Here is a 24,105-nt window from a genome sequence, read left to right on the forward strand (position 1 = left end):
ACTGACCTAGGTCAGAAAGCTTCCATTTATTTTCCGGGGAAATGGTATAAAATCACAGAATCATCAACTGCCAGTTTAAACAACTGACGTCAAAAGTACCCCATCCCCCTCCCCCGTCAGAATTGCTTCATTTGCATATCCTGCATGAGGATTTGAACATTTTAATCTTGTTTGCCTTTTTTCTACTATTTTTATTCTTTTCTACTCCTCAGTAGGATTCACTGATTGTTGACATTTTGTCATGCTTGCTTTATCTGATAGATGGAAGGGTGGATGGATGGATGAAAGGATAGAATAAATAGAAGAGGAAAGGACAGGATAGAGATTCATACATATACACACACAAATGTATATTTCAATGAGCTGTTTGAAAGTCAATTATAGACATGACAATACTTTCCCACTAAATACTGGAGCATCCATGTTCTCTTAAGAACAGACATTCTCCTGCGTAACCACAGCACCATCATCACATCCAAGTAATTTAATACTGATACTCCATATTCAAAATTCCCCAGTTTGAAAACAAAGTGTCTTCTCTGATGCAGGATGCAGCCCAGGAATATACATTGTACATTGTTGTCTTGTCTCTTAATCTAGAAGAGTCTCTTCCTTCTCCAGTCTTTCATGCACACCTTTGAAGAGTCCGGGCCAGTTGTCTTGTTGACTGTCCCATGATGTGGAGGTTTCTGATGGTTTTCTCACTAGATATGGGTTAACATTTATGGTGGATGCAAAGTTTCAATGTTTGTGTCCTTAGAGCCTGTTTGTTTTCATTTTACCACCTTCTTGATTCTACCTGTATCTCGCCTTCAGGTTCTCTATTTACTGCTTATAATTTATTTTGAGTCCAGAAAACAGATGTCCAAGCTTTTGGAGTTATGTTTAAAGCATGAATAACTAAGTGCTTAGTGCCTCCCCCAGGAATAAAGTGCATGGGCTTTAGATACATTTCAGTCTTTTGTTTTCATTACGATAAATGCAATCTTAATCCCCATCACCTGGTTTTTGGAAAGCTTTCAAAATTTGTTCCTGTATGTCCATCACAATTTCAAATAAGTAAATTATTTAATATGTATGTTCTAGAAAGGCAATATGTAATCATATTCCTATACTTTCTGTGTATGACACAAGAGACCGGCAAAGCTACCTCGTTTTTACCAGGACACTTGTGGCATAGCCTAGTTCTCCCCATATAATGGAGAAATATCTATTCAGAAATATTTATTGGTTTGGAGATGTTGCAGTTAAGGTGTTTATTAGTGGTTTTTATTTTATTTTACATTTCCACTCCAGTGTTTTCATACCCACATGAACGTATAAGAATTTTGTTTTTAAATGATAATATATGTCCTATATGTCTAGCTTTAAAATCTAGATGCATTATGTAGTTAACTTGGGAACTGAAATTCTCAGCAGAGGAATATTAATTGTGTAATAAATCTGCCAGGTGCCCCAATACAGAAAACTCACATACCATTGGTTTGAGATTTGAGAATTTATGTTTAATTCTCAAAAATCATACATCTCTCTGGAAAATTCACAACCTGGGTTAAGTGTATATATAAATCCACCACCCTGCACCCCCACATGCATGTTTTTGTTGCTGGTTTTGTGTATTTCCCGCCATTCTGTCGCCCTTTGTGTTTTTTCTCTCGCAGAGTTTGGTGGTGTTGATTTGGGTTTCTCCTCTTAGGCAGAAAAGTGAACTGATATATTCATTCATGCTAGGGTATTTAGCATGAATTTTAAAAGATGATTTATCATTTTTAAAAATCATTCAAAAAGATATAAAACCGTTTAAGTCACTTAAAAACAATATCTGGGAAGAACACTGGTGAGTTTCTAGTAGCAGGATTTTAGTGGGATTTTGGAATAATTTTGAGCAGGAGAGTCATCTCAGCATCTCCCACCTCAGGCATCAGCAAGCTGGGCTTAAAGCCAGCGCTGCTCTGAGATTTCAGAGGACTGGAACCCAGCCCACCCCTTCCTGTAACCGTGCCCTGATTCCTCCTAGCCGTCTTCATCCTCTGAGGGCACCTGGGAGGGTTCTGTGAGACGGTCACTCCTGCGAAGCTCTTAGCACAGAGCCTGTGGTGCAGCTCAGTGTGCAGCATCATTACTGCCTCTGCCACGATCATCTCATTTGTCCACGTTGTTGCAAGAAAAGGGAACATTCCTCAAAATACTTAAGTGAAATCTACATGCAAAGCATAACTTTCCCTTATAAATAGTAGGACTCACTCTAATGGGTGATTTGTAGCAATCCGTAGTCCCACCTGCCTCTCCTCTTCCGTTCTGGACAAAGCAGCCTCGCCAGTTGTCCCCTGATCCGCAGGACTCTGTTCCTCCTCTGTGGTTTGCTCATGCTTTGCTGGTGTTGGTGCCCAGTTCTGACCCATACTAGCTGTGCATTTGCTCTACATTCCTAATCCAGTCCATCTGGTGCCAGTGTAATGTCACTTCCCCCATGGAGCCCTCCATGACCAGTGCAGCTGATGACAAGCACACCTTCCTCTGAACGTATTACTGCAGTATCGCTGGTTTTGTACTTACACTCCATAGGAATTTCTGTCTTTTTACATGATTAATCTTTGGAACTATAGTGTTGAGGCTGTTTTTCCACTTAACCTGTCCACTTCACAGAAACTGGCACATACTAAATACTTGAAAATGTGGGTTGAGACAATGATTTTTTTTGTACATGGTCTTTGAATATAGATTATCTACCTTTGTCAGACTGCAATAAAATGAGGTGATTTATTGGAACTTGAAACTTTTAGTGTTCTAGGGCAAGATTTTATGCTTCATAAAATACCACTATTTCTGGAGTTCTTCCAAAGTTCTTCCAAGTCCTAAATATGTTAATATTTAATCAATTAAAACTCTTTGGTGACAACTGAACATTGTTGAGATATAATTAGAAGAAAGGAGGCACATTATGGGGTTCCTGCCACATCCCTCAGAGGATGAAGTACTTCGCCAAATGGTTTCACACACATTCTCTTGTGTAATCTTCTCAAGTCTAAGAAATGTTCAGTGGCAGAGCCAGGAGTGGCCCTTTCCCCTGTTTCCCCCAAATCTCTTCTACCTTTTATAATTCTTATTTCAGTTGATGACACCATCATCCTCCAGATTTCCCAGACAGAAGCATGAGTCTCAGCCAGGCTTCTCATTCTCCTGTAGCCCCAGGCAATAAAGCCCCCTAATAATACTAAGTGCACCCCACATCCACCCACGATTCTTCACTCCTGCTGAGCATGTCTTAGTCAAGAATGGGTGGTGTCTCTCCTCCAGATGTGCTGTCTCCCAGCACGTGGTTCACACCATCACTACCAGAACAGTCTTTGTACAGCACGAATATGAACAGATCGCATCGCTCTCTGGCCAGCGGTTACCTGTCACCTCGGCCATGACCTTCCAGCCATCCGCTCACTCCCTGCGCGTCACTCACACTCCTGAGCCACACTCCTGAGCCCCAGCCCCAGCTCCCTGAAACTCCCTGCTTCCCTCCACCGCCGCCCCCCTCCCCCCCCCCCCCCCCCCGCCCTCCTGCTGGCCTCTCTCCTGCTCCTCCTCTGACCCTGGACGTCAGTGCCATCCCCCCTCTAGGAAGGCTTATTCGGCCCGAGTTGTATCCTGTCCAAAATCTACCGGTTCCTCTTTTTGGCAACTGTAGTGGTCTGATGTTTTGTTTTCATACAAGTTATGGTCTCTCTTTTTCACTGAACAGCTCTTGCCTGAGCTCTTCCCCTGTGTCAGGTGCTGTTCCAGGGCCGGGATGAGAACCAGGAAAACACGCTCTTGCCTGCCAGGCTTTGTGCCCCCAGACACAGCCTGCAGGCACCATAGCCGAGTAGGCCCGCAGCAGGGCATCCGGAGAGGTGGTCTTTCTGCCGAAATACTCTGAATCTGAGAAGCACAATTTTCATTTTGGAATATTTTATTTACTTCGTAAAAATAAATTTTATGAATTTAATGAATTTTTAACAGTTGCCCTCCCAAGCAACTTAACTTCTTTAACCCAATATATGTCGGTAAACTACTCCTAGGGTGTTCCATGAGCGGCTCGTGCCTCTCTTAGAACATAAAACTACTCATTGTGACCATTTTCACAGCCCATGTGACAAAAGCACCTCCTAAGCACATTTTCACCAATAGAAGGAGTGAGGGTTATGAATTCTTAGAACGTGCGTGACGCCTTACGTGAAGTGGAACTCATGTTGGGACTGAGGGTCATGTACCACTTGGGGATTGGAGTGATGAGTGTCATGTTACACAGTCCGCCATCTGTGAAGAGGTGCCCGTGTTAAAGCCTGTGAATACTAGAGTGCAATAATATTGTGACGTTGTGTTACAGAACAGCCAGCCAAGGGGCAGCCCGTCTCCTAGAGTCGGATCCAGATCGCAGAGAAAATACTGACGGAGTACAACAGCGAGTATTACCCAGAGTCGTTATCGTTGACAATCTCCTGTAAATAGAGCATAGATTTCTGCATTTGTTAATGATTTAAGATACTATAACCATAAGATAAAGGTAAATCATAACATGAGTAGTGGAGATAAATTGACTAGTTTACATTTATGCTACAAGGTTATTATGTATTTTATTGATAAGTACATTTTTAGTGAGTGGAAATGCTTCATTGTTTTTCATGAGCATGCTACTGAAAACATTCATTATATTTAAAAATAAAAGAGGATATTTTGTTATTCAAATTATGTATTAGCTTTAGTTGTGAAGCTTTGTTTTTTCTGAAATTCCTAATAAATTCTATTAAATTTTGGTACAGTGGTATAAAAAGTTCATGATTGATCAGTAATACCACATATAAATAGTAAAGCCATCTGACTAAGCCGTCGAAGGGTCTCTGTACTTCGGAGGTGTTGCCAAGGGGCTTGATTAAGAAAACCAAAAGAAACTCCTTGTATAATCATGAAACTCCTTTTATGATTTTAGAAGTTTTTTCATAAAATTATGATAATCTCATATATCTTTTTATTTTCCCTCACCCATTCTGCTTCAGGCTCTCATCTGGACTACTTACCTCTCCCTCCAGGAAAGCTGACAGAGGGCATTCCTTAAGTGTGGTGGACTGGCAGAGTAAAAATCTGTCATATCAATCCCATCTTAGAAGTGCGTGGGGGGCTCCCTCGGTTGAGCGTCCATCCCTTGGTCTCAGCCTAGACCTTGATCTCAGGGTCGTGAGTTCATGCCTGCATTGGGCTCCCATCTTAAAAGTTTTCAGCCCTTTCCCTTTGGCCTCTGGAGGGACCGTGCTTGCACTAATGCCCAGACCCCTGGCAGGCCCCCAGCTTCTGTCCCATGCCTCTCTGCCCAAGTGCACACTGTCCCCCAGCTCGGAATGCCTTCCTGTCCCTCCACTGACATCCGCCTGAATCACGTTTACTTGTTCTTTTAAATTCTGCTCAGGTTGAATGTTGTCTGGTGTTTCCTAATAACCCTCTGCCACCTTTGTGTCAGTTATGTCCTTCTTATTCTGAACCATAATCACTTCTGTGTATGTAACCCTCTTCTAGATGAAGAGCTCCTGGCAGCTAGAGGTCACCGTTGGTGTCTGTGCCCTTAGGAATTAAAGTGGGGGATGCAGTGGCAAATCAAAATAATGAAGGAAGAGAAAATAGTCAAGTGTGCGATTTATCAGGCCCCTACTACATGCTAGGGGCTGTTCCATGTATTAGGGAGACAGTAAAAAAACAAAAGTAATTATTTTCTTCTATCATGGAGCTTACATTTGTGTCGGGAATACAGATTTCAAGCATAAGAATGTATCACCAGAGGGTTATAAAGCAGAGCACAGGAAGGGGCAGAGTACTGGGGTGCCACGTGAGACAGATGGGGTGGCCAGAGAAGGTCTCTGAGGAATGAAGTGAAGGGGAGCCAGCCAGGCAGCAGCAGGAGAACAGATAAGCCAGAGGGCAGGAAAGCTGGGTGTTCTCCTAGAGTATTTCAGAGCAGGTGGGGCTTGTTAGGGGGAACAGAGGGTCAGCGGTCTGGAACAGGGCCCCTCCAACACTAATGGAACACATCTTCCCATCACCTACAGATGGTGGTAAAATGCATTTCCTAGTCTGAGAGGTCTGGGTGGGACCAAACCGTACCAGTGCTGCTGGTCTGTGGATCCCATTTAGAACCACAAGGGTCTGGAGCATAACCTTGGCTGCATATTGAAACCACAAGAGGAACTTTAAAAAGTACTGAAGTCTGGGTTACACCAAGGTGCAATTTGAGCATTTAGATTTTTTTAAATCTCCCCGGATAGATTGTAATGAGCAGCCAGGGTTAAGAAACAGTCTAGAAGCAACAATGAGAAACAAGTCATGGGGCTGAGGAACCCAAACGCAGCCTGCAGCATGAAGACCGCCAGCAAAGCAACCAGTCTGGGCCCCTCTCTGGCCGGTGGGACTGGACACACGCACGGGCAACTGTTCTGCGTTGGACATTGTCTCTTTGGGCTCCCCTCGGTCCCCGGTCTATTACTGAAGTCGCCGTACTACATGACTGTTTCACTGTTGTGGTGGTCAGCTGTAGTGGGAGAGATTCGGGGAGCTCTGATGGAAGCGGGTTTGGCTTTGCTCCATCCGTGTCATGCCTCACTTCATTCGTTCAGTATTTAGTGCTGTTCCTGTGCCAAGGGCTTGCTGCGCTCTCAGAGTACGCCGTGAGTATGAAATAGCCCTTGTGTGGTCAGATTCGCTGAGTTCCACGTTTCCGGGTTAGAAGTGGCCAAAGGGGAAAGTGGAAGTGACAGGAAGCTGTTACTCTTAGCAGGTCACTGTGGTCGCTCACGGAGGGGACAGGCTGACACAGGGTGCCTGGCTTCTCCGCTCTACAGCATCTCCCCAACCACGGCCCCGCTGACAGCAGCAGCCCTCGGCCCACTGCCAGGCACTAGGCTGAGACCCACAGAGACAGTGTCACCCAAGCTCCCTCCTCCTCACTAATGCAGGCTAGATTTGACCCCTGCCCCAATATTCTGCACCTCCCCTTCTCCCCTCCTAGACCCTCCTCCTTCAGCTCCTCCCATAGTTGGCAAAATGTCATTCTTGTAACAAATCCCTTAGTCCCACAAGTCTTATAGCGGCTGTGTTTCCTGACTAATACAGTCTGATGGAGGAGACACACGTGGGAGGTGAATGACATTCTGAATTTGAAAAAAGCTTCAGAGTTAGCCAAATGGATATTGTTCTAGAGAATGAAAAGAAGAGCCTCCCAGGTTTAGATGAGACAGAGCCAGGAGACAGGGAGGAAGCAGGGTCCAAAACACCGTCCTGGTAAGTGCCCCAACCACACAGGCTCTCGCCCTTTGATGACTGGTTCCTTCTGACCAGATTTCACCACTGCCCCAGAGCCTCCTTTCAGCTCGGCAAACCCATAGAGCTTTCTTGGTATACAGAGTTATCTAGAAAGAAATTTCAAACAAAGAACTTGAAATACAGATGCAAATAAATTAGAATTTAAAACTATGCTCTCAAATCTGAATTTTTAATGAAATTATAAAATGGACATTTCCGAAATGAGAATTTTCCTTTTCGAGTAGAAAGGTATTGATGAAAGTAACATGAGAATTGAGGTCAGTGGTCCTGGGAGAACTAAGGCAGGATTCACCGAAGATGTCACTTTTTGACATGCTGGCCAGGTGTGTAGCTGCGGGGTTTGGGCAGGTGTATGTCTGCTTCCTCTTCGCGTTTCTAGGAGGAGAGAGAGGACAGGACTAACAGCCTCAGGGACTAAGAGGACTTTGTTTCTGTCTGTCTAGTACTGGACGCACACATTTGCTTGAATCATACCCAGGAAAGCAAGTGGGCAACGGAACTACTGAATCCGTGTCCCAACCCGGGACTGGAGAGCAGCGGAGTCCAGCAGAGCTCCGAGCAGACCCCGCTCCACACACATTGCTCCCTGTGAGTAGAGCGAATACGCATTCTTCCCAAGTTCCCAGCGCTGCTTTGCAGCTGTAGGTGGAGTACTTGAAATATAGGTGAAATGGAAATTTCTAGTGATGAAACCTCTTACTGTAACTTGTGAGAACATTTTATGAAAAATGGCATTTGGATTTTTTTAATTGTCTATTTTGGTATAATATAAATATAGAGTCCTGAAGTTACCACAACCCCCAAAATAGCCCTTGGTGGCAGCATTAGAGCCAAGGTTAGCTTTCTGTGTGGTGGAGGGAGGCCTTCCTGTGGCCCTGGGATCACACTGTGTCTTCCAAATCAAACAGTTGGCACTTTTGGAATACAAAAAGAAGAAGGAGAAGAAGGAGGAGGAGGAGAAGCAGCAGCAGCAGGAGGAGGGGGAGAATTCATTAGAAGGTAATGAATTGAAATCAGAAATTACAAGTTTTAAGAGAGCAAATTATTGTGGCCTTTTAATGGTACCGCTTAGTTCTGGTCTGCCAAGCCTGTGTGGGAGGTGAGTCACGGCATCCTGCCACATACTGTGCACGTGCTGTTATTTCATCCAGACAGGCAGCCAGAGCACCACGTTTTCATCTCCGTGGACAGATGAGCACAAAGGCTCAGAGACGTGCCACCCCGCCCCCCGCTGGGTCACGTAGCTGGTCAGTGGCAGGATCACAGTGCAAACCCAGGTCTGTCTGTCTGCAGCCCCCGTGTTCTTTCTGCGACGCTATATGGGGAAAAATGGGAACTACTGGACAAAATTAGGGAGAAGAGAAAAGGAAATGAAAAAATGACTGCAACAGGAAACATTTTGTACTTTCCTATTTTGGGGGGAGAAGCATAGGATTTAGGATAAGTTAAAGTTCAGATTTTAAAAAACAGAAAGCTGCATGCCACTACTAGTAAGTATTTGGGGCATTTTTATGCCGTCAAGATACAGTCTTGTGAATTGGGATATTATTTACAAAATGACATTCCAGTGGGGTAAGCAGGCCAAAGGGCTACACCATGATTTCTGTGAAGGCTTCCAAGCACCTCAGATTAAAACTCAACTCTCTTTTTTTAAAACAGCAAGGATTTATACTTAGGTGCTATTGTCGCTGTACTCAGCAGCAGCCCGCGTACAAAACCCACGTCGCAGCTAATAATCCCCAGGAGTACCCTCTGACCTGTGTCCCCGACTGTACCCTCTGATATGTGCCCCCAAGAATAATCCCCAACTGTACCCTCTGATCTGTGTCCCCAAGAATAATCCCCAACTGTACCCTCTGATCTGTGTCCCCAAGAATAATCCCCAACTGTACCCTCTGATCTGTGTCCCCAAGAATAATCCCCAACTGTACCCTCTGATCTGTGTCCCCAAGAATAATCCCCACTGTACCCTCTGATCTGTGTCCCCAAGAGTAATCCCCAGCTGTGCCCTCTGATCTGTGTCCCCAAGAGTAATCCCCAACTGTGCCCTCTGATCTGTGTCCCCAAGAATAATCCCCACTGTACCCTCTGATCTGTGTCCCAAGAATAATCCCCAACTGGGGCGCCTGGGTGGCACAGCAGTTAAGCGTCTGCCTTCGGCTCAGGGCGTGATCCCGGCGTTCTGGGATCGAGCCCCACATCAGGCTCCTTCGCCATGAGCCTGCTTCTTCCTCTCCCACTCCCCCTGCTTGTGTTCCCTCTCTCGCTGGCTGTCTCTCTCTCTGTCAAATAAATAAATAAAATCTTTAAAAAAAAAAAAAGAATAATCCCCAACTGTGCCCTCTGATCTGTGTCCCCAAGAATAATCCCCAACTGTGCCCTCTGATCTGTGTCCCCAAGAATAATCCCCACTGTACCCTCTGATCTGTGTCCCCAAGAATAATCCCCAACCGTGCCCTCTGATCTGTGTCCCCAAGAATAATCCCCAGCTGTACCCTCTGATCTGTGTCCCCAAGAATAATCCCCAGCTGTACCCTCTGATCTGTGTCCCCAAGAATGTTTCTACAAACAAAAGGTCATTTAAAACAGTAGGACTCTGGTCCAGTTGGAGCAAACAGGCTCCTCCGGTGAGCTTGTAAAGCAGGACAAGTCTTTATTTTACTAGTGCTTGAACATTGTGATGTCATCCTTCCGTGAAACGGGGCAACCAGAATCCCTGTGCAACACTGGCTATAACACCTCCAGAGAGAGGCGCTGGGGTCTTAACAGAGCCAGGAGGGGTCACTGACGATGACAAAGGTATGTAGAAATTGTTGTGAATTAAAGTGGAAGAGAATACCTATAGAAGTGAAGACTAAGTGACGATGTGATTCTATATATATATGACATCTTAAAATACAAGGGGAAAAAATACCATGTACACTGAGTTTTTAATTTTAGGAAAAAATGACCTCTTTCCAATTGAGAAGATAAGTTTTCTCAAATTTGCATGGAGTCAAATTTCCTTTCCGTGGCATATAGTGTATATGAACGGACAAGGCACAGAGCCTGTGGGTCCGCCACCACTGCACCGTGAGGACCAGCTCTGTCAGGCTGAACACTCTTTCATGCAGCCCGAGCAGTGAGCGGTCTGTGTCTCGTGCTGGTTTGCCCTTTCCAGAAAGGAGCACTGCTAGGACTGAGCCTGTGGTGCTGGACCTGAGTCACAGGCGTGAGCAGGAATGTGCACACGGGGGTGGATCCATACAGACAGACCTGGACGCTCACATGGGCCTCCTCGCTCTGCCCCCCGACAGGACCTGGCACTCAGACCTTCTTCCCTAATGAAAGGAACCCAGGTTCTGGGGGAAGTGATTATTCCGGGCCTGTGCAGAGAAAATACAACATGGGCCTGGAGTAAGGATGTACTAAATGAAATACACAATTAAAAGCAGGACATTTCAAAATGTCCCACCTGTCCACAGGAGCAATCTGACGGTGATCCCAGTTAGCAGGAAAATAAATAATGGTGATACTAGATTATGGCCCAAAGAATAAAACAAGTCTAAACCCATACTGATACAAATAAATGATCACATGAGTAGATGGGGAAGAAGTAATGACTTCTTTACAGAAGGGTTCCAGGACATATGGAAGAAATGAGGACATAGAAAAATCACTGTTGGAAAGCCACACAATGGTTGCAAACAAGACCCACAAACGGATGCCAAAAGACCCACGTACTTACCACATACTTACCAGTAAGGACACATTTCGAAATCATGCCATGACCTCTGATCCAATGCAGTGAAAAGGGTATAACTGCAATTCAGTCAGGAGAAAAGCATCACACAAACTCAAACCAAGGGACGTTCCACACAACGCCCCACTGGCACCTTCAAGCATCAAGGTCATGAAAGGAATAAGAGAGGAACTGTCACAGATGAGAAGAGACGAGAGGACATAAAATATAATATGACAGAGAAGGACAGTAGTGGAAAAAACTGCTGAAATCCTAAGAAAGTCTGTAGTGTAGTTGATAGTCTTAAAACAATGTTTGTTTCCAAGTTTTGATGCCTCTGCTATGGTTCTGTGAGATGTTAACAGTAGTGAAAGCTGGAACAGAATATAGGAACTCTGCACTATTATGACGAGTCCTCCATAGGTCTAAAATTACTTCAGAAGAAACAGTGACAGGGCACCTGGGGGGCTCAGTCCGTTGAGCGTCCAACTCTTGATTTTGGCTCAGGTCATGATCTCAGGGTCATGGGATCGAGCCCCAGGTCAGGCTTCACACTGGGCATGGAGCCTGCTTATGATTCTTTCTTTCTCCCTCCCCTCCCACTCTCTCCCCACAAAAAAAGAGAAAAGTTAAAATTTTAACTCTCAAAATATTTAAAATCTTGTGTTGTACCTTATGTCCCAATTTTTGGCTCAGAACAAATACCACTATAATTATATAAAACATTAAAACATATACTTTGTAGTTTCTTAAAAATGTATTAAGCACTTATGTCTACATATGCCATTTTAATATGGATTATATAGAATTAACCATTGAGGTCATCCGTTTGAAAGCCAAATTCCAAGTGAAGGTGAGGGATACTGCGGAAGAGTGCTGCCGTTGCCGCAGTAGCAGAAGAGGGACAGGGGCTTGATGACGACAGAACCACCTGCTGCGTCTCCAGGACAGCAGAGGTGAGCGCTGTGGTCTGGAGACCCTGGAAGGCATCCTTGGGGCTCCTGGAGGCTCCTGGGCTGTAGCTTCCCACACAGGGGGGCTTCTCTTCCCCTCCACCGGGTTCTTGTGGTCACGAGCCCTCGTTTACTTCTGGCATATGTCTGATCAAAATGAAAACGTAACCCCTTTCATGGTAGGGGAAAAATTCGTATGTACTGATCGCTTGAAAGAAAACGAAAAGCCTACATGGCAGGAAAAATGACTGTCTTGCAATAAAGATCCTTCCCCTGTAATAACAGCTAACAGTTGTTTGAAAGCTTGTGTCAGAGCTGGTGCAACTGTGTGTGAACAACAGGATCTCCTCTCATCCCGGCAGCCCAGTGAGCTAGGAGCCGAGTTGTTAAGGGCACGCTCTGCACCGAAGAGCTGAGTCATGTGCCCAAGGTCACAGAGATAGGAAAAGGACATCTCCGGCAGTGAAACCAAAGTCTGTTTGACTTGAGAGCTCACTTAACCCCTGTCGTGGATAGCCGGCTCCCATGACAGAGCAGAAATCTCTAGATGATTTTGGGTATATCTACAGGATCAGAAACTTTTACGAACAAACACATAGGCCGTCTGGGTGGAGAATTGTTTATTAGCTGTATGAGTACGTAGGGTGGGTTGAAACTTGAGTCTAAGTCCGTTAGCTTTTGTAGACCACACGTGGAATGTTCTAGGCACCCTGTGTCCTTCATGCTGATGGCGTCAGGGCGGTTACCTGCCAACCAGATTGCAAACAAAACTCCTTTACCTCTTTGGTGAGTTAGTAAGAAAGGAAGAACAAGAATGATCTAGTCTCAGCCCCCAAGTTCCTACCATCCCCCAAGTTTTCACATGGGAAATATTTGGAGACCTCCTCCGAAGGTCATCCTCTGAAATCCCCTCTCCTTTTCTTATGTGGCCCAGTGTGACTGTCCCTCAGCACCAGCCAGTCACGGCGGTCTGTGCGGGGTTTGCTCTGGGGGTTGGATGGCTGCTTTTCTGCGGCCCCTGCTATGTGCTCACGCATGAAACCTGTACTTGAAGCACTGCCCGTGTGACAGGCACAGCCACAGCTAGAGAAGGAAAACTGAGCTCGGCTTCCTGGGGAAAAGAGACATAGGCGCTCACTGTAATGGGACTAGCCATGACCCCAAAGGAGCACAGTGGAGAAAGCAGTCCTTGACTCAGCTCTGCTGGGGAAATCAGGATGTCGGGGCTTGCGGTGTGAGTTGGGGCTCACCGGGTAGCGAGGAGAGCGTGTGCAACTTCAGGGAGCACAGCAGGACTGTGGCTCAGGTTGTGCATCTAGGGAGGCAGGACCTCAGGCTGGAACTGTGGAGGGTGACTTCCTGTGCTCTGCTCTGTCTTAGCGCAGATCTTAGTCATCAGTCTGTGCCACCCAGTAGGTCCTTAAATAATGGGAAATTAACAGTCAGAGAATGCTTTTAATGCAATTTCCTGTCTACCATAATCAGTTGTAAAACTAGGTCAATTAGTACTGAACTGTTTGGTTTGAGATTTTTTAAAAACTAATATGATATACTGCCCTCTAGTGGCTATAAAACAATGGCCTTTGTATCACAATCAACGCAAGCAGCTTTTACTCTTTTAAAACGCGGACTTATTTATTTTTATTTAAATTCAATTAGCCAACATACAGTACATCATTAGTTTTTGATGTAATATTCACTAATTCATTAGTTGCATATAACACCCAGTGCTTATCACATCACTTCTTTGCCAATTTGGATGCCTTTTCTTTCTTTTTGTTGTCTGATTGCTGAGTACTACTATAGGGATAGAGGGAACATAGCTTAATATCATAAAAGCCATCTATGAAAAGCCCACGATGAATATCATTCTCAATGGGGAAAAACTGAGAGCTTTTCCCCTAAGGTCAGGAACGTGGCAAGGATGCCCATTCTCACCACTATTGTTCATCATAGTACTAGAAGTCCTTGCAACAGCAATCAGACCTTTTCTGGAAAATATATATATATATGTATCATGTTGAAAGGCCTCTAAAGAGACTTAAATAAACAGGATATACCACATCATTGGACTTGAAGACTCAGTTTCATAAAGATGTCACTTTTTCTCATTGACCTTAATTATTCAATGCAATTCCAACTGAAACATTAAAGGGCTGTTTGGAAATTTGACAAGCGGATCCAAAAATGTACATGAAGGAGGAAAGAAACAAGAAGAGGGTGGATACACTGAGATGAGAAGAATGGTGTGGAGGTGTGCCTTGATCCACAGGGCTTCCTATGATAACATGGTGGTCGCCCAGGGACACATATTAAAATCAGTGGAACAGAGAACCCGAATGTAAACCCAAGCACACAGAGAAACCTGATTCATGACAAAGCAGGTCTTCCTGTCAAGGGGGCAAGGGAGGACATGGCAGCCGTGGGTGTGCCCGGCTCAAATGCGCCTTCAGGACATAACCCGCACCCAGGAGGACACTGCCTGACAGCATCTGGCTGCCCTCCCTCCGGCCCCGGCACCGCATTCCCACAGGGCCAGGCTCCCGGGAGGCTGTCGCTGTGATGGACTACGGTGAGTGTGCTGGCGGCAGTCCGTTCTTGCCCGGTGTGGGGATTCCTCTCAGCAGCAGCCGCTGTCCACAGGGAGCTCCCCGGCCTGCACAGGACTTTCCCAGACCTGGGCTTCCTTCCCTGTCTCCCGTCTCAGGGGTCAGACCTGCATCATTGCTGCAAGGCTCTCCTAGCTCGCCCTGCTCCCCTTCACGTGTGTTTCCTTCCCGCAAATCCCCTACACCTCTAAATCCGTCATGGCATCTGCCTCTCAGGAATGAACCAGAGACGGCGCTGGGAGGGGCCCAAGAAAGCAGCCTGCGGCACAGAGACCGCAGCAGTCACTGGCTGGTGTGGGGGAGAGCTCCGACCTGAGCACGGTGGTGGCCACAGACTGTCCCTGGCCCCCAGGGGTTGCTCAGCTGCTGAGTGTTTCACACATAACGACCTGGGGAAACATCACAGTAGAGAAAACAGACCAATGCAGTAATTCGGACCTTTAAAAAACAGGAGGGCCCCCGCCTGCAAGGACAGTGGCTGGTTGTTGCCCAGTGCATTGCCCTTCAGAAGAATCCTGGGAGCCTGAGGGCAGGTAAATGCTGTGAGAGCCAACATAGTCTTGTGGTGGCCACAGAGAGAGCCTCATCTCCCAGCACTAGAAGACAGAATACAGCTGAGGAACAGCCACGGGGAGCTACAGAGGCAATCGATGCTCTGCTGTCATTTGGTCGGAGCCCTGACACATGGGATGGGGACATCTGGGTGGGTGTGCACAAGAGCTGGGGCTCAACAGACTCTCAGCTCGGTGCCCCCCGCCCACCATCAGCCCCAGGCTGCAGAAGAGAACCACCACCCAAGCTCTTGGCGATGCGGTGTGTCTCACCATGCTTCCTGCAGACCTCTCAGGACCAGCACGTCCCTAGCGGCATTGTGCTGGGATTTGACAATAGTCATCTGCCAACAGCCAGGAGAGGAAGTGGCAGCAATGCTAAGGGGTACCTGCTGCCTTGTGGTGGGGAGGTCCTGGTAGGGCCTTCTCACACGGGGTGAGTGCTAGGTCTTAACAGAGAGGAGGAGTATCACTAAGAACATCAGTGCTGGTCTCCTTTGTAGGCCAGGCCCTGAAGGTATGAGAAGCAGTCCCAGAGCTGGGCTTATTAATTGCCATGCACACAATGAGCCCCAAAGGAAGAGAGCCTAGAAAGCAGCACTTACCTGCCAGAAGCCAGGGGACCATGGTTACCATAACCAGCAAGGTTAAAGAGGCGGCCAAGAGAGCCTGACTGGCAGGAAGATGATTTTCCTAGGGACAAAGTAGCCAGGCACCCTGCAAGGTACTACTGACCCTCTGTAATCGGAGGGTAAGAATGGAGGGGCAGGAGGCTGAAGACGGGGCTCCCAATAAAAAGTCACAATGCCTTGTTCAGTTCCCTGAGCTGAGCCGATGAATGAAGAGACAGCTAGGACCCCAGAAAGAAGGGCCCAGCAGACACACCCAACAAATACATGCTGTAAAGGTCCCCTCAGTCCCTACCTAAATGACCTACAGCCATTTCAGTGAAAGGACACTGAGAAAAGGGGAATAACCACATATTTCAGGAATATAGAGCATAGCGATTTTAAGATTAACTAGAGGATGTGATCTAATAGGGCAAAGGAGTAAACTGAGAAAACAAAGCTGGGAAATCTGAGAAACAAGGCAGCTCTTGGGGCCATGAGAATGCACCTGCAGCCCTGCATCTGTAGGAGCATGACTGACCACAGGCCCTTCGTGCTCTGCTCTGTCGTCCGGCCCAGCCCACACTTCCCATGCACTGGTCCCAGCAAATGATGCCGTTCCTACACAGCTCTTCTGATGGGCCACTTGAAGACCCTTCCATCCCACCATCTTTCCCTCACAGCCAGACTTGCCTCATGGGCTGATGAGTCCCTCAGCCTCTCTCTCCATTTTTGCTTACAGGCATTTCCCTAATAGAATCTTTGCTCATGTAACCCTGTCTTGGTATCTGACCCTTAGAGGACCCAGTGCCAACACAGGAAAAGGCTAAAAGAGTCCCCAGGATGATGATAAAGGAAGATTGCTGCTCTGCACCAGGCCTAGGAAGCAACTGGTCAAGATCAGCGCCGAAGGGGACGGCTGCAAGAAGATAAAAATAACAGAAAACCTACCGTGCTTGAATGCTGTTCCCTGCACTGTGGCCAAGTAAAAACTAGCAATAAATTACATTAACATCCAAACAAATTCATAATTTTTAATAACCAAAATAAAAAGTTGAACAAGAAAAAAATATATTCAAAGTATACTACATGACAACAGCAAAAATATATATTTACATAATCATAATAATGCAATTATTAAATATTAACAAAAAATATATATTTTATAATGATTTTTTATTATGTTAGTCACCATACAGTACATCCCCGAAAAATTATAATATATTGGTGAGTATTTTAGTAGGCTGAGAGGAGGGGAAATGTGGGGAGAAGGGTGGAGAGTGGTATGAAAAATGTCAAGGAGGAGTTTAACATACTACACATGAAACTGAACTGTCAGGAAAAAAAAGAATGACAACATAGGCACTTTGTTTGGAAATACGGAATTAAATACAAAAGAAAGCTGAAAGAATTAAAAGTGTGTCTAATAAGAAGGAGTGGAGATTGGTACTGCTGATGATCTCATCATAATAATTGTAGATTTTTATGTGTAACTTTGGTAGAGTTTAAATGAAAATTATTTATTAAAAATGAGATCGTAAATATGACAATCATATGTGGCAGTCATAATTTGACAAACCAACCAAAAAAATCCACCATGTAAATAAAGAGGTGATTCATAAGAGAACTAAAAATGTGAATAAGAACATAAAGACATTTCATTTCAGAATTAGTTAAGGTTAAAATAGAAAAAGCAATGACCGCACTTCTAGATGTATATCCCGGAGAATCCAAACATGTCCACACAAGCCTGTACACACCTGTTCATACCAGTGTTTCCCATAATACCATTCTCCAGCAACTGAAGGATGGACAAACGAAAGGTGGTGCATCCACGTAACGGAATAGTATTCAGCAGCAAAGAAGAATGGTATTTTGATCCACGTTGCAACGTAGATGAATCTTGAACATATCTTGCTGAGTGAAAGAAGCCAGTCACACAAGGCCACATGTTGTATGATTCCACTTGTATGAAATGTCCAGAGGAGCAGAAAATAGCTTAGTGCTAGTTAGTATGAGTTACCAGAGGATGGTGGAGGGAAAAATAAGGAGTTTCTGCTGATGGATGTGGCATTATTTTGTGGAGTTATGAAAATATTCTAAAATTAAATAGTGGAGTTGATTGCACAATTCTTTTTTAAAAATATTTATTTGAGAGACAGAAAGAGAGAGCACAAGCAGGGGAGAAGCAGAGGGAGAGGGAGAAGCAGGCTCCCTGCTGAACAAGGAGCCCGATGAGCAACTCAATCCCAGGACCCTGGGACCGTGACCTGAGCCAAAGGAAGACGCTTAACCGACTGAGCCACCCAAGCACCCCTCATGGCACAATTCTGTGACTGTATTAAAAATCACTGAATTGTATATGTTATGGTATGTGAACTACATCGCAATAAAACTTGTCAAAAATAAAACCACAGAAAAAAATTTTGAATATTTTTAAAAATGAGAAGTGTAGAGCAGAAGAAAATAGTAAGATTAAAAGAGAAGGAAATATAAGAAAACCAAAAAACCACAAATATGTTTCATGGTTAAATATGTGAGTGATCCGTCACAGAGATCTGTACTCATGGTGTCACAGATTGGAGTTCATGTCTCAAATTTGAACACAGAGTATGAGTCATAGTTCTTTCCTGTATGAAGACTGTATTTTCAAGTAACATCTACACTGAACATGAGGCTCAAACCCAAAACCCGAGATCAAGAGTCACATGCTCTCCCAACTGAGCCAGCCAGGAGCCCTGAGTCATCTTTCTTTTAATGTGTTATTTATATATAGAAAATATTTTTTCTTACATACCAATTACCACACACACACAAAAGTTCAAATAGCTCAAGATAACATTTTTAAGGTCTAGGGATTAGAATAAAAACCTACCACAGGACCTATTTTATCAACATAGAGAAGTAGAATTGTTTTCTCCTTGGCTTGACAAAAAAGATAAAAAATAAAATGAGATTTTTTTTTAAAAAAGAACTATTGGGGTGCCTGTGTGGCTCAGTTGGGTGTCTGACTCTTGATTTCAGCTCAGGTCATGATCTCACAGTTATGAGATCGAGCCCCACGTTGGACTCTGTGCTCAGCGAGGACTTTGCCTGATATTCTCTCTCCCTCTCCCTCCTGCTCACTCTCTCTCTCTCTCAAATAAATAAACTTAAAAAAAAAAAAAGCTCTTAAAGCCTCAGGCTTAACAAGCAATACTGCATTTCAGGGAGAATCTAACTGATCTACCCCAGTGCAAAACAGCCATTGTATTTATTTAGGTTGCTTTCCAAATGTGCTTTATTAGCTGAAGTGAGTAAGGTTTTCAGATGGCTTTTTACCAAAAGGATCAGGAAGGCAAAAATATCATCAGAGACCCAGAGATGCTATCGGAGCATTACAAGAAAGGGCTTGGAAGGTGTGCGTGGCCAGGAAGCCAAGGGGACTTCCACCCAAATGAATCATGAGCCAGCAGCATCCTGTTAAATGGGGAAAATGGAATCAGCTGTTACTTAAAACTGTGTCCTCACCTTCCAGTTTATTTCCATGACAAACAAGCTAGAAATGACAAGGGATTTAATTGGCAGAGTTAGTTTTTTAATGATTTGAGTCGTATTTGTAAGTCAGATAGAAACAAAAGGTAATGTCTTCCCAGAAACACGTGCTGAGTGACCTCTCCGGCATGTTCTCTCTGAGATCAGGTCTTAAAGGGTTCGTGTAGCTGCGGCTTTCAGAAATTTGTAAAAAGCATAACCACAAAACAAGAATCAGAGCAAGGTGTAGGGCATTCAAGCACCTCGTCTGGGACATTTGGAAGGCACGGCTGTGCTGCTACGCCCAACCGGTCTGCCTGCCTTGACGGTAGGAATTAGAAATGCTAGGGCCATGTTAAAATCCACGTAGTGCGTCTACTCTTGTGAAAATAACCTTAACATACTTGAAAATGTGCCTGTTCGGACGTACTACTCGGAGGATTTCCCACTTTCAAAAAGAGTGATCAGTTTCATGTCCCACAATTTCCAGAACACATTTAGTTTTAAGGTAAAACTCAAACTTCCTATTAATGAAATATTTTGATATGCCTTTTTTAAGATTAAAGCAAACAAAATAAGTTAACGTCTGTGACCCGACGATAGGTTCCAGCAGTGCATGAACGGAAAGGCAGGGAAGCTCTGACTGCAGTTTCCCTGAGCTTTTGCTGAGGGCCCTGCGTCAAGCCTTCATCAGCGAAGGTGCTCTGGGCGCATCTTCAGAAACAAACAGTGACATGTGCTCTGGGCAGCTTTGGAACAAGTTGCAGTAATGACATTGTCTTGACCTTTATAACTGATGTCAACTGACGCTGACAATGATAATTTAATGACAATTTATCGAGCACTTGCCAGGCATTCTGACAGACACAGTGTGTGATAACCTCATTTAATGCTCTCAAGACCCTATCATGTGGGTGGGATAGTCCTCCCCCTTTAACACCTGGGAACAGTGAAGCACAGAGAGGTTAAAGTTGCCCAAAGACACACAGAGTATGATAAGCTGGAATCGTGAACCAGGAGATCTCACCACAGAACCTACACTCTTAACTACTGTACTACCTCTTAAAATCCAGAGTGAATTTTCTCTGGCCCATATTGTAACTGTCGAGAGTCCATAAAAGCCTAGAAATGTGTCTAGACGATAGACCAGACACACCCATAGCTGGACTGTAAGGACACAGAAGGAGTTGATTGCAAAAGGAGTATTTTAGCTCCATTTTTAGCAATGGTCATTACCTTAGGGGAAGAAAAGGGATTTCAAACATTTTAAAGAATTCTCTTTACAAGTGGAATCTTATCCTGCACTTCGATTTCTCAAACAGGTAAGAGTGGTGTCGCTTTATCGAAAGTAGGAAAGGCAGAGCCGTACGTGCCTTCCGCCCCAGCAGACCCCAGACTCTTCCCAAGAATTCAGGGTTTCGTGGAAGACAGCCTGAGAATCGCTGAGGTTGACAGAGACATTGCTGTAGACCCAGTGGATCTTATTTTCCGAAAGCCATTGGACAAAATATTTACTGATGTTCTCATAGACAAAGGGGATAAATACAACTCCGTATAATACAGTTAAGCAACAATACATTTTCCCCTCTCTAGCAGACGGACTCTGTATCTGGTCCTGTCGCATCCCACAGCTTTCATCGGTAGCTCGGATGAAGTCATGGACGATATGCCTATGAAACAGACGGGGACCAGCGGCAAATTATCGCCAGGCGTAATACAAGAGCGCGTGAGCCACAAGCAGCTCAAGCATACACATCTCAAAATGTGAAATATTTTCCATAGAAATCTTTTTTGAAGGAGTCCAAGGACTCAAAACTTCATCTTAATTTAAGAAACCCCAAAGTTAACTCACCTCCTTCCTAACACAGAGTTCATTTTCCAGTTGTATGAATTCCCGCCCTGCTCCCCAAGCTGCAGAAACAGATAGCTCCCAAGACCACAAGGTTGCAATGCCCAAATTAGAAGAACAGGAAACTAAACATCAAGAAGCCAGAGTGAACTTCAAATAAATAATCTAGAAACAGATATTAAAACCTGTGTAAAGAGCCAAGAAGGCAAAACCTGGGAGTTTGAAACTATCCTCTGCTAAGTAACCTTTGTTTAGGATTCAAGGCCCGTGGGGTTTGGGAAGCTGGGACAGAGGGGGAGCTTTAGGGCAAGTTTATGGGAGTCCTAGGTAATGCTGTTGTCACAAGTCCGAGGTAAAGGAGGTGTAGGGTGTGGGTTTCCAAACAACAGAGACTGAGACTTCGAGGCAACAAATGAGGGAAATGGCTGACCCTCAGAATCCAAGCCCAGGTATCACTCACAGGGACAATCTTGCAGACCACCATCGCCCTCAGCATACCTGTCCACCAGCCAAGGCCACCTCTTCCGGAGCAGGTTTGGGTGTAATGAGCAGCTGGACAACAACCTGCGATATATTCCAGGCTTTTTCCTTATGTTTGACTTTTACAAATGACGGGATCATCGTTACGTAACCTTTCGTAGCTCCTCTTTTTTGCCTAATGATGTATCAAGAAGCTCTTTCCATATCAATAAGTGATGTTTAATCAGATGTTTCACTTGCTCAGCCAACAGTGACAGGACACACAGCACATGTCAGGTGCTGTCCTAGGCACCAAGGGTACCGTGGTGAGCATCAGAGAGGGTTCCCAGCCTCGAGGAGGGGTCAGGCTGCTGCAGGAGAAAGGAAGGAAATAATGCACAGAATGAAAACGCAGGGCTGAGAGGTGCTATGCAAAGAAGGAAAACAAGGTGATGTGGTTGTGTGAGACTCCTCGCAGGTGAATGGTCGGAGAAAGCTTCGCTGCCAGTCTTGGGTTGAGATCAAATGCAAAGATGATGGTAAGAATTTTGCAGACAAGTAGCTAAGTTAGTGCAAAGGCCTAAGGCAGGAATAAGCTGGCCCCGCATGAGAAAGGGCAAGAAGGCTGAGGGACCGACCGCAGCGCAGCAGGGAGATGAGGCGGAGAGCCTGGGCCAGTCTGGGCCCCCGGCAGGGGAGAGGGGGGTGTGGAGCTCCACTGCACATGTGAAGGGAAGACATTGGTGGCTATTTTGTATGAAACACGTGTGTGTCAGCTTTACTGACTATAATTCAGACACAATAAAATCCTCTAATTTTGAACCTACAATTTAGTTTTTAAAAACACAGTTGTGTCATCAACACCATGATCTATGATGTAAAACACCTTCAGTGCTCAAAAAAGTTTCCTCCTCCTCCGTAGCCATTCCCCTCCAATCTGCTGTCAGTAGCATTTTACCGTCTCTAGAAAGATCAGGGGAATCATGCCGTCAAGACAACTATAATGGGCAGGACCCAGCCAAATAAAAAACATGGGGCCCCTAGCTTCAAAATTACTACGAATGCAGGAGGTAACTCCTTGAGGACATAGAGGGGTTGAAGTGAAGGGTTGAAAGTTTGATAGGATAAGGGGCAACAGTGATCCAAATAGGCTGACACACTGGATGCTGTGAAAATGGTGGTGTTCCCTCTGACTGCTTCTGTTTCTCATTCAGGTAGGAGGCAAGGCCACCAGCTGCGGTGGGAAAGGGAACGTACAATTGAGAGGCTATGGATGAAGTTGTGGTCCAGGGTTTCGGAAAGTGGGGAAGTGAACGCACAGGAGAAATACACAGGATGGCCCAGCAATGTTGGGAGTCCAGGGAGGAAAGTCCTCCTTAGCAGGTTTCTAGCTGACCTAGCCTTCTATTTCAACAGCGTAAATTGACCTCAGATTTATCCCTAAACGAGGGACTGGAACGGCCTTCATTGAGCACATTGGACCTCTACTCAGTGTGAAAACATCACGATGCGTCTGTGGGCGAGGAAGCAGGCTGAGCAGACTTTTGGGCAGGCCACCAACAGGATGTGTCATACTCTGACAAGTTGGTAAGTGAAGAAAAAGGACATCCCTGTTTACCTTACACTTTTTAATTGTTATTATTAGAAATGGGGGGGGGAGTCCATTTTGCTTGGTTATTTAATATTTTTCTTTTATGAATTGGTTGATCAAATACTTTACCCAATTTTCCATTTTCAAATTGACCTTTGTGAGCCATTTATATATTCAGGATAGCAATCCTTAATCTATTTTATTTATTTCAAAATATATATTTCCAATTATCATTTGACTTTCTTTTTTGGTAATTTTTTTTACATGTGCAGGTATGTTTCTAATTTTTCATATGAATCTGTCAATCTTTCTTTCTCTCTTTCTTTCTTTCTTTCTTTCTTTCTTTCTTTCTTTCTTTCTTTCTTTCTTTCTCATGTTTAAAAATAATGCCCCAGGTAACTCCTATGGTATCATGCTTTAAAGGAAAACCTCAATATTTTATAAATATTTATATTTTTATAGTAATTTTATGGTTTCATTTTATATATGTGTGTGTGTATTTTTTTTAATTCACCTGATTTATATGTTGATGTTTCCAGACAAGAATGTTATCAAAGAAGGGGCACCTGGGTGACTCAGTCGGTGAAGCATCTGCCTTCGGCTCAGGTCGTGATCCCAGGTCTTGGGATCCAGCCCCGAGTTGGGCTCCCTGCTCAGCGGGGAATCTGCTTCTCACTCTGCCTCTGCTGTTCCCCCTGCTTGTGCGCGCTCTCTCTCTCTAATAAATAAATAAAATAAAATCTTTAAAAAAAGAATTTTATTGAAGAGATTCGACTGCTTTAAAAGAAAAAAATTCCCACTTCTCTCGACCAATTAGTGCTCAGAAATGACAGAAAATGACAAACATAATTTCAAATGTATATGGAAATGTGAAGGCAATAGCCTAAGCAGTCCTGAAGAAAAAGAATAACAA

General features: G+C 44.7%; 1 protein-coding gene and 1 long non-coding RNA gene across 2 annotated transcripts in view; both read left to right on the plus strand.

Moving 5' to 3' along the window:
* Positions 1 to 4,785, plus strand: part of CEP126 (centrosomal protein 126) — an 85,593-nt gene extending 80,808 nt beyond the window's left edge. The window contains exon 11 of the mRNA XM_026505907.4: positions 4,361 to 4,785. Coding sequence (XP_026361692.2) covers positions 4,361 to 4,423 — 63 coding nt within the window. The 3' untranslated portion in view covers positions 4,424 to 4,785. The remainder of the gene's footprint in view (positions 1 to 4,360) is intronic.
* A 191-nt stretch (positions 4,786 to 4,976) lies between these two features.
* On the plus strand, positions 4,977 to 23,905 carry LOC130544569 (uncharacterized). Its single transcript, XR_008960958.1, has 5 exons — positions 4,977 to 7,296; positions 7,782 to 7,926; positions 8,247 to 8,337; positions 23,018 to 23,188; positions 23,732 to 23,905. It is a non-coding gene; the product is annotated as an uncharacterized LOC130544569 (long non-coding RNA).
* Positions 23,906 to 24,105: the final 200 nt, after the last annotated feature.

This window comes from Ursus arctos, unplaced genomic scaffold (genome assembly GCF_023065955.2).
Source record: "Ursus arctos isolate Adak ecotype North America unplaced genomic scaffold, UrsArc2.0 scaffold_22, whole genome shotgun sequence".
Lineage (NCBI taxonomy): Eukaryota > Metazoa > Chordata > Mammalia > Carnivora > Ursidae > Ursus > Ursus arctos.